The sequence below is a fragment of the Alligator sinensis genome, unplaced genomic scaffold (genome assembly GCF_000455745.1).
Source record: "Alligator sinensis unplaced genomic scaffold, ASM45574v1 scaffold854_1, whole genome shotgun sequence".
NCBI classification, from domain to species: Eukaryota; Metazoa; Chordata; order Crocodylia; family Alligatoridae; genus Alligator; species Alligator sinensis.
Genome location: NW_005843433.1, coordinates 137,590 through 147,127, shown reverse-complemented (window position 1 = coordinate 147,127; position 9,538 = coordinate 137,590). Strand labels below are relative to the sequence as shown.

Sequence of the window (9,538 nt, the reverse complement as noted above, 5' to 3'; positions counted from 1 at the left end):
CCTATCCCATGCCTCACTTTCCCGGCTGCCAGGAGGGGGACGCTTTGTCACGGGGCCTCCCCATGCGCCCCCGCTTAACCCCCAGGCTTCGGGCTCCGCAGATCCTGACCACGTACCGCAACCTGCACTGCCTCCAGCTGCACGCGAACAGCATCCAGGGCCTGGACGAGGTGGACAAGCTGGCCGTCCTGCCCCACCTGCGCAGCCTCACGCTGCACGGCAACCCCATCGAGGAGGAGAAGGGCTACAGGTACCCAGGGATGTGCCCAGCCCCAGGGATTGCTCTGCCTGCCCCAGCCCAGGGCATGGGGGCACAGGAGCCAGAGGGTGGGGGCCACCCCTGCAGACTCCCCCTGCCTTGCATGCAGCCCCGCAGAGGGGGTGGGTGTCGCAACACTGCCCAGGTGCCCCTGCCAAGCTGGGAGTGGGCACAGGACATGCTCATCCAGGCCTCTCTTGTGGCATCGCAGGGCCTGGACTGGAGCTTGCTAAAGACTAGCTCTCTGCCACGTTCCCCAGCAGACTGCCCTGTGGCTCCGTGTCTGTCCCTCCAAAGCAAAGGGCCAGGCTGCAGCGGGGCCACTGGCTTGCAGGCCACCTGCAATCACGGCTGGTGACTGCAGGTGCCAGCCCTGTCCCTATGCCCCCACAGGAGCTACGTGCTGTCCACACTGCCCCAGCTCAAGTCCTTTGACTTCAGTGCCGTGACGAAGCAGGACCGCTCCACCGCCGCCATCTGGAAGCGCATGAACGCCCAGCCGAAGAAGGCCAAGAAGAGAGAGCATTCCTGAGGAGGCCTCAGGCCGGGCACCACAGCTGCAGATCCACAACTGGTCCATGGCCCCCTCTCCAGCCTGGAGAGCCTGAAAGCCCCATGGGACATAAGAATAAACCCTTCGCGCCGTGCTGTGGAGCAGAGCGTGAGTGACCACGGGCTGGGCTGAGTCAGTGCCAGAGAGCTGGGGCTGTCCTGAGAACAGGGGTAGCAACAGCAAGGACCCAGGTGTCTCAGGCTCCTGCTTTAGCCTGAGATGAGTCCTACTTGCACTGTGGCAACCCCCATCTCCAAGGCAGCTCCAATCCTAGAGGGCAACAACCCACCAGCACCATGCACCTCCAGAAAGCTCATGTGTCCTTCGCCATCTCAAGGAGTTTCCTAGCAGCCCTGGCCATAAGCCCATGACCAGAAGTCATGATCCCCTTCCCAGCACAGCAGCCCCAGAGACTGCTGGGCAGAGGCACAAAGCAGGATCCACAGCCCAGAACCCACCTGCGTGGCTTGGTGCAGAGTAGGGGAGGGCCAGTAGCCCAGAAGTACCTTGCCCCAGGATCCAGCCACAGCAAGGAGGCTGGCCCCTTTCCATCCACCTTGCCCTTAGGCAGCCTGTCCCAGGCTGGCAGGTGCAGGCATCATTCCCTGGGGTGCAGGTAGCTGGCAGGAGCCTGTAAACCACAAGGCTCTTCCCTGCCATTACAGCCCCTTTCTGGCTAAAGCCACCCCCAGCTCCCTGCTTCCAGCAAGTGGCAGGAGCTGCCCCTGCCAGCCTTGCAGCTGCCCAGGTGATGGGGATACAGATTGCTCCAGGCAGCAACTGCAGGGAACAGAGCAAGCCAGCTACCAGAGCAAGCTACCAGGCTGGGGATCTGCCTCTCCCCTATGCAGCCCCAGAAACAAAGGACTTAGTGCTACAGAGAAGGGCATGGGACCCTGTAGGCAGTGAGGGGACGGGGTGATGGGCCCTACTGGGGCTAGTTTCACCCCTCCCTGGCACAACAGAGCAGCCCTCCTGCTGCTCTGAGTCCCAGCAGCTGGCCCAGGACCACAGGAGCCAGCAGCATAGCCGGGAGGGGTAGAGGGGTACAGGACTCAGCTCTGCGCCTGGCTGAGACCAGCCCACCCAGAGGGAAGGCGCCTTCCTGCAGAGGCTCCTTAGGGCATCGGGTCAAGGAAGAGCTCCAGATAGGGCCCCGCACCCACATTAAGGCACCTGTCCCCCACAAGGGACTTCTGCCACCAGAGCCTAAAGGTTGCCAGCTGGGACGAGAACACAGGACCCAGAGCAGTGGGGGACATAAGGGTCCCAGCCCAGCCCCTTGGGTTCGCGTGCTCCTGCCTGCTCTGTTGCGAGATGCTGCCCTGAGAACTCGGCTGGAAGGGCATCGTGCTTGGTGCCCGTGTACTCTGCTCCTGCCACCCTGTGGCAGCGTCCTATTAAACACTCAGCAATGCACATGCATCCGGCTCAGACTTAGCCCCCAGTGGCAATGACCCTTAAGACACAAACACCAGCCTGCCCTGCCCGAGTAGCCCAGGGGCTGCCCCCAGGCTGTCCCAGCACCCTTGCTCCCGGTTGAATCTGAGCTCATTTCACAAGGGCAGCTGCTGCTAGCGATTCTCCCCCTCCCCAAAAGCTGCTCCTAAGGTTCATTACCTTCCCTGCTAAAACCTGCCCCTAGCTGGTCTGTTTTGCTCAGTGAAGAACCTGGGGGTTTCCCCCTTCCCTCCCAGAGGCTCCCAGGGCTGGAGGAATTTCAGAGCATGAGGCTCTGCCAGTGCCCAGCCACATGTGCTGGGGGAGATGTAGGCTGCTCTGCTCCAATGCAGGGAGCTGCAGCAGTCCTGCCATTTCCACCTATGGCTGGGTCTGGATGTCCAGCTGAGATCAGCCACCTTAGCGCACAGGGGTCTAGGATCAGAACCCAGCACCTGCAGCCGTAGCCCAGGCTTCTCCACTGCAGAGTGGAAGGACTGCTCTAGAAACGGAGCTGGGGGACATTTTCAGCAAAGCAGGAGGTGGCATAAATAGGGATCAGGCAGCCAGGAAAGCAGAGCCTGGGAATTGGGTTTCTGCCCATGGGAGCAGTAGGGCAGGGACCCCCTTGCTTTCATAATGCAGCTTGATCATTGCGCTCACACCAATGCAGCTGCCCAAGGTAGCCAGGGACTGGGGCAAACCCCTGTTTGCCTTGCTGCCTTGGGGGGGCCGGTTCCCCCAGCTCTGAGCTGCAATGTTGGCCTGGGGAAGGGGCAGGGGGCACTGAAAAAAGCTGGACACTCCTCCCAGCTGGCAAAACAAGCACAGAGATATTCACCCACTATCACAGGCCCAGACTCTGCTCAGGCAGCAGGCCAGAAGCAGCACGGGGACACAAGGACAAGCAACTGAGAGTGGGGAGAGGCATGCAACGCTGCTAACACAGGGCAGGGACTCTCACTCTCCTGCCTGCCTCATGCCCAGGCCTGAGGGTGCCACTGCCCAATGGCAACAGCAGAGGCTCAGGGGATGAAACAGAGAAGCCAGCACTCCAGGCCAGAAGCAGAGTGAGACCCACCATGCTGAGATGATCCATACCTGGTCCAGCGTCACAGATCTAGTCTTTCCCAGGTATCCTGCTCTGGAAACCAACACAGGCCTCCTGTCAACAGCACCTGGGTATCGATGATTTCAATCCTCCTGGCAGCTGCAGCATTGGCACCAAGCTTATCCAGGGACCAGGAAATGAGTTGGCACAGAAAAGAGCCAGCCAGCTAACACAGGCTGCAGAAGCCCAAGGAGATCAGACCAAGTGACCACTTCCAATAGCAGCCAAAGCAGGGACCACGTTCCCAAGTCCTCACTGCATCCCTCCATCCCTCGAGCGCCGAGGGAGCTCCTGCCTCGCAGCAGGGAAAGAACACAGCAGGGACCTGGGGCTGAATGAAAGGGCTTTATCTACGGTGCCAAAAAAAAAATTAAAAAACAAAAACAACAAAAAAAAAATCCAACTGAAAGGCCCGGGCGTGCAGAGCCGCGGGCGTCAGGCAGACAGAGCTCTGCGTGGAGTGCCACGAGTGGGGTCCGCTCCATGCCTTTGTCACACACACACCAACCAGCCCAGCCCTCCAGGAATATACGAGGGCCTGGGGGGCATCGTCTCAAGTGCAGCATCCCCTGAACCAGCAGTTGGCAACTGGGAGGGATACTGAAGCCCACCCCCACCTGCCAAGAGCCAGGAGTCCGTCTTGTCCCCAATCTTTGAAACAAGGGCACCCGGGGGCTGGAGAAATGCTTCCCGTTGTGCTCAACAATACAGGCTTCCTATGAAATACAACATCCCCCCTCCCCCCCCCCCCGCAGCTATGCTGGCCTGCCCCCCCCCCACACACACACATACATGAGAGAAAAGGAAAGCCTGGGACCAGGTCTGGCCTCCTACAGCAGCGGGGCCTGGGCGATGGTGCCGGTCTCCTGGGCAATTAGTAGGAAATGGGGGGATCTGTACAAGTTCTGTGGCAGCAGGGTGCCGGTGGGAGAGAGGAAGAGGGCAACAGAAAGAGCGAGGGGGTGCGGGCAGGCACGGGCGCCAGCTCAGGGGATCCCAAACTGCACCACAAGCTCCTCTTTTGCATCCACGTGGATCTGTGAGAGTGCACTGAAGGCGTAGGCGGCTATCCGGGACACCTGGGGACAAGCAGAGACGCACATGAAGGACTGTGATGGGAAAGGGAAATAGAACCATACCCCAGAGACCCGGTGTTTGGCTGCAATGCCAACGACCAAGGGGCCTTGGCCTAAGAGGGCTGGTTACTGCAGCAGGGGCAGGGAGGGGAAGAGGCAGGTGCATTTCCAGGCTGTACCCACCAAGAGGCAGCTTGAATAGCTTGCTGGTCAGCCTCTCTGCAGTCAGTGACTCCAGGTAGTCAAGGCCCCAGCCAAACATCTCCCCTCCACGGCTGCAGCTACAACCCATATAGGGCTCTCCATGTCGTCACACCCCCACCCCCAGCCTCCAGTCCCTGGGAGAATGAGACCCTGAGCTGAAGCTGCCAGGTGCCTCCCTTGACCCCTGTGGTGTACAGAAGTCTCAGAGCCCCTGTGGCCGAGCTGGCTGGAAAGCAGGCTCGCCTCCACCCCCAGGGGAAATGCTGCCTGTTGATAACCCAAGCACATGGAGGGTTGGGGTCAGCTGCAGTTGCAGATAGCTGCCCAAGCACTGCCTCAAGGGAGGGAGAATCCAGCCCAGGAGCTCTTGCCCTGTGGGGAAGCAGGGTCACAAGGCCCAGCAGAAAGCCCAGGAGCTGGTGTTCTCCACATAGGTGCCAAGGAAGAGGTGGTCAGATATCCAAATATCTAAGATAAGGAAAAATATCCAAGATAAGAAAAAGGAGGGTCATTTATGGCAGCCCCCTGGGGCTTGTGGCTTCGGGGCAGTGTTTCTGGTAGGCGGCAGGAGCAGCAGCTGAGGATGGGAAGTTTAAGTCTTCGCCACAAGGCATTTTACAAATGCACACAGGGTTTCCACAGGAAGGGTGCTCAGCTCCTGTCTCAGCCACATCCGAGGGGACGGGGGAGCTGTTTAGTGCCACAAGGAAGGCTGGATTCAGCTGGAAATGCACAGAGGAGTAGAAAACAGATGACAGCAAGAGTCAGACTCAAGCTCCCCCAACACAAGAACTGCTCCAAACACTGCTCTGGTCAAGCATCATGACCTCTATCTCTATCTGAATGATGCCTTTCTCCCAGCACAGCTCCCACAAACACTGTGCTGGGCTCAGCACTATTCAGCAACAAGTGCCACCAGGCTACCATTGTTTCTGGCTTCTCATACAGGTACAGACCCGGCCAAGGCCCACGGGGGTCAGAAATCCCATAGAAGCCCAGTCCAAGCGGGTCCGCACAAGCCTTCCTATTAACCTGTGGTGACAGATGCAAGCATTCACTTTGCCTTCCTGGTTTGATCATTAATGAGCTTGGCCCTCTAATGAGACAGCGGTTTACAGCTGCTAAGCAGCCTCACATGGGTGCGGTGGATGAGGGACAGCTGTCTCCCTAGATTGCTTCCTCCTAAATCAAGGCCGGCAGGACTTCGTAGGAGCCAAGCCGTCTACAGCCATGTACTGTGGCAACTAGGAAAGGCAAAGAAAAGCAGGACTGCAGGCACCCAGTGCAGTCAGAGGCAGGAGCATCCACAGGGTTGGTTTTAAAGTGCTGAAGGAGCATGCAGAGCCCAGGATGTTTCTCCAGGATCAGCCACATGCATCAGGCCTTGTTCTGCCCCACCGTGGTGTGTGCTATAAGGCTTCTGCTCCGAGTGATGCTGGGCCTCTGCTCCTGGGGCAGGATAACAAGGGAAGGTTTCCAGATCACCCCGGCATAAGCAGGAACAGGACCACAGAGCTGAGCCACTGGCTTTAAATCAGTGGTGTCTTCACCCCTCTTGGGTTGTGGCCATGACACACTTACTTCAGAGCAAAAGTGGAGCAGACGCATGGTGCACAGCCCTGCCACACTGACTTAAGTCACAGGATTATAAGAAAGTCTGGCTGGAAGGGATCTCACAAGGTCATCTAGTCCAGCCCCCTGCTCAAGGCAGGATTGTCCCTGACTAAACCATCCTAGACACATGTCTGTCTATAAGATTGTAGGGAAGTGGGGCCAGAAGGGACTTTACAAAGTCATCTAGACTAGCCCCATGGCCAAACTCTCCCAGGAAGTGAGGGGTAACTACTCCCATGTAACCAGTCAGCTTCACCCCAGTGGGGCATTTCCTCCACGCCAACAGGCTATGGTCCTCCGCCTGCTAGAGGCGAAGCTCTGCAACTGCCCCTACTACACATCTCTGGAGGGTCGGCTGTGCATCTGCTTCAGACACCACCACTGTCTTGCTCTGGAGGAAAACCCTAGCTAAATGACCCAGAGGTAAATGCGACTGCGGTCTTAGAGCGTGGACATACAGCACACCTTCAGAAGGAGAACAGAGGGTGGCATTTCAAAAAGGGCAGCAGCTAGTACATTGTTATCTCTTCAACTTTAACTCTGGAGGAAGGAGTGGAGTTGGAGCAGTTTTGCTAATTGTTTTTGGCTCTTCCACACCTAAGTCAGACTGCACCAGCCGCTGCCCTTCAGAAACAGTTCCTCCTCTGAAATGAGATCCATGCACCTGTGTCCCCACGCTTCCCTCTGATGAGCTAAGACGACGGTAAGGGATGAGCCTGCCCCTTCTTGGGCAACCCAGTTGCTCAACAGATAGTGCTACAGAACCTCTTCCGCCTGGCCAGGCCTCTGGAGGGGGTGGGGCATTGCTCAGCTCTGCAGACCTTGCTGTAGGGTGTTGAGGCCCAAGGAAGAATAAATTCTGGCTCTCAGGTGTTAGGGGAATTTGTGGCAGTGAAACCAACTGAATAAGAGCCCAGAGTGTGCAAAACAGGCCAACAGCATCCTGGGTTGTATTAACAGGAGTGTCACATGCAAGTTGAGGGCAGTGATTCTTCTGCTCCACTCAGCACTGGGGTAGCCTTTCATGGAGCACTGTGTCCAGTTTTGGGCCTCGCACTTCAAGAAGGATGTGGACAGACTGGAAACAGTCCCGCAAAGAGCAACAAAAATGGTTAGAGGCCTGGAGAAGCAAGATTAACGAGGAAAGGCTGAAAGAGTTAGGGTTACCGAGTCTGGAGAAAAGAAGACTGAAGGGGGATTTGATCACGATCTTTAAATACCTGGAGGATGATTATAAAGAGGATGGGAGAGACTTGTGTGTGGCTGTAGGAGGCAGAACCAGGAGCAATGGTCTCAAATTGCAGCAAGGTAAATTTAGAGTGGAGATGAAGAGGAACTTCCTGACTCCAAGAGTGGTCTAACATTGGAATAGGCTACCTAGAGAAGCTGTGGAGTCTACATCCTTGAAGTTTTCAAAAGCAGGTTGGAAAGACATGTGGCTGGGATGGTTTAGTTGCGGACAATCCTGCGCTAAGCAGGGCGCTGGACTAGATGACCTCACAAGGTCCCTTCCAGCCTGAGTTTCCTACAAGCCTATGAAGAAAGAATCTAGATCTGTGGTAATTAAAATGAAGGCCGCAGAGCTATTTTTAACCTGGCCAGACTTGATCCAGGCTTTGGGAAGCTAGGAAAAATGCCTAAGGCAGGATCTTTATAGGATACACCATGTTCCAGTGCTTGTAATAGTTTGGAGTGAAGGGAATCACTGGGTTACACTCAGTAAGGCTAGAAACAGGAAGAGACTGATCTAGGAGACATGGAGGCAGAGTCTTGGGAAGCTCCTCAATGACTGAGGAGCAATGAGCGCCTTCAACCAGAAGACCACGAGTTGTTGGATCACTAAGCACTGCCTGGAGGGAATAAGTCTAGCCTGGGAGGGACTCCATGGCTTGGCTCACAGGACACCCGCAGTCTGGTCTAGGGAGCTCCTCACCTGCTGCAAGTCTGCAAAGGGGACGGGTTCACTCGCTAGCACTTGATGTGGCTGGCTGGTCAGAGACGGCAGAGGCGGGAGCTTCTTCCAGTGCGTCAGGTTGTTGCTCAGCATTGCCAGCCGCGTGCTAGGTGGGGGAGAGCAGAGTGCGAGGTTAAGAATCAGACGGCAGCTCCTAGCATGCGACGTGGAGCAGGCATTGCACCGGGCAGCGAGACGGGGCTATGTTGAGGCCTCGGATACCTGAAGAAAGCCCCAGCTCTGGACGAGACGTCCCTTCCCCACATCTTGCACTTACAGATACTGCAGCTGCTAAACAGCCAGACTCCTGGCGAGGGGCATATCCCCAAGCAAGTCCCCCATAGAGGATCCAGGTGGCACAGGGAACCCTGAGATGCATCTGTCCAGCCCAGCAAGCTTGTCCTGAAGCCAGCATGGCCCCCCCCAGCCTGAGGGAAGGCAGCAGGGTGTCAACACTTCAATAGGGCTGAGCCAAGGCAAGCCAGTGCTGCCTCCCCACTGACAGCAGGCTTCATGTATGGCGCTGCGGTCGTGTGCAGTCCCCAGAGCTCCCAGCCTTTCTGCTGCCCAGGGCACCTGTAGCAGGGTCCTGCCACACATCTTGTGACCGGAGACCTCTGCTCACCCCGCAGCCCCAACCGCCCAAGCTGAGGCTTCCCCTACCTGTACTGTCTGGCTCTGTCCATGTACTCGTGCTGCTCCATCCCCTGGGAGTCAGCAGCCGACACGTCAATGATGTTACTATGGAAGGAGGCAAGGTGGTCAGTCCTGCAGCCCACACAGCCCAGTTTAGCTCCAGCCCTGAGTCTCTTGGGTGCTGAAGCTGCCCCCTGCACTCTCAGCTCCAGCTCTCTGATACAAGGCACCTGGGTTCCAGGGCAGGGAGCAGTAATACCCCCCTGTCTGATCATGGGCTTCTGCCTGCATGGCAGCCTGGGTCTAGCACAAAGCTAGAAGTCAGGTGGCTGGAACAGAGCCTGTCCTCTCAGGCAGGGGTTCCCCCCACATGGAAACATGGCTGTGCCAGTGCCAGCCTTGTGCGCTTGGGACAGCCTGCAGGAGCCAGACAAGCAGGGACTGCCTGTGGCCTGAAGATGCCTCTCACTTGTCTGAATCAGTTCCTCCCACCATGCCCAACACACCTGTGCCCTTCAAGGGCTGGGAGGAGACCCACATGTGGAAGCTGCTGTGCCACAGAAGGGAAGCACTGGATTCAGCCATTTCAGACTGAGGCAGAGGTACTGCTTCAGCTTTCCCAGCACCTCTGGGCTGCAGATGGGTCACAGGGCCTCCTGGGATACTCCCGTGATCACGGTGTTAACTTCCC

General features: G+C 57.3%; 2 protein-coding genes across 3 annotated transcripts in view; one reads left to right on the top strand and one right to left on the bottom strand.

The window, feature by feature from the left end:
* LOC102387319 (leucine-rich repeat-containing protein 51-like) overlaps positions 1 to 3,761 on the top strand; it is a 5,952-nt gene extending 2,191 nt beyond the window's left edge. For both annotated transcript variants that reach the window (XM_006038690.2, XM_025195220.1), the window contains exons 4-5: positions 102 to 250; positions 653 to 3,761. In XM_006038690.2, coding sequence (XP_006038752.1) covers positions 102 to 250; positions 653 to 791 — 288 coding nt within the window. In that variant the 3' untranslated portion in view covers positions 792 to 3,761. The remainder of the gene's footprint in view (positions 1 to 101; positions 251 to 652) is intronic.
* Positions 3,696 to 9,538, bottom strand: part of LAMTOR1 (late endosomal/lysosomal adaptor, MAPK and MTOR activator 1) — an 18,380-nt gene continuing 12,537 nt past the window's right edge. Inside the window, exons 3-5 of the mRNA XM_006038691.3 lie at positions 8,875 to 8,952; positions 8,191 to 8,317; positions 3,696 to 4,442 (exon numbers count right to left, since the gene is read on the bottom strand). Of these exons, the coding sequence (XP_006038753.1) occupies positions 4,350 to 4,442; positions 8,191 to 8,317; positions 8,875 to 8,952 (298 nt within the window). The 3' untranslated portion in view covers positions 3,696 to 4,349. The remainder of the gene's footprint in view (positions 4,443 to 8,190; positions 8,318 to 8,874; positions 8,953 to 9,538) is intronic.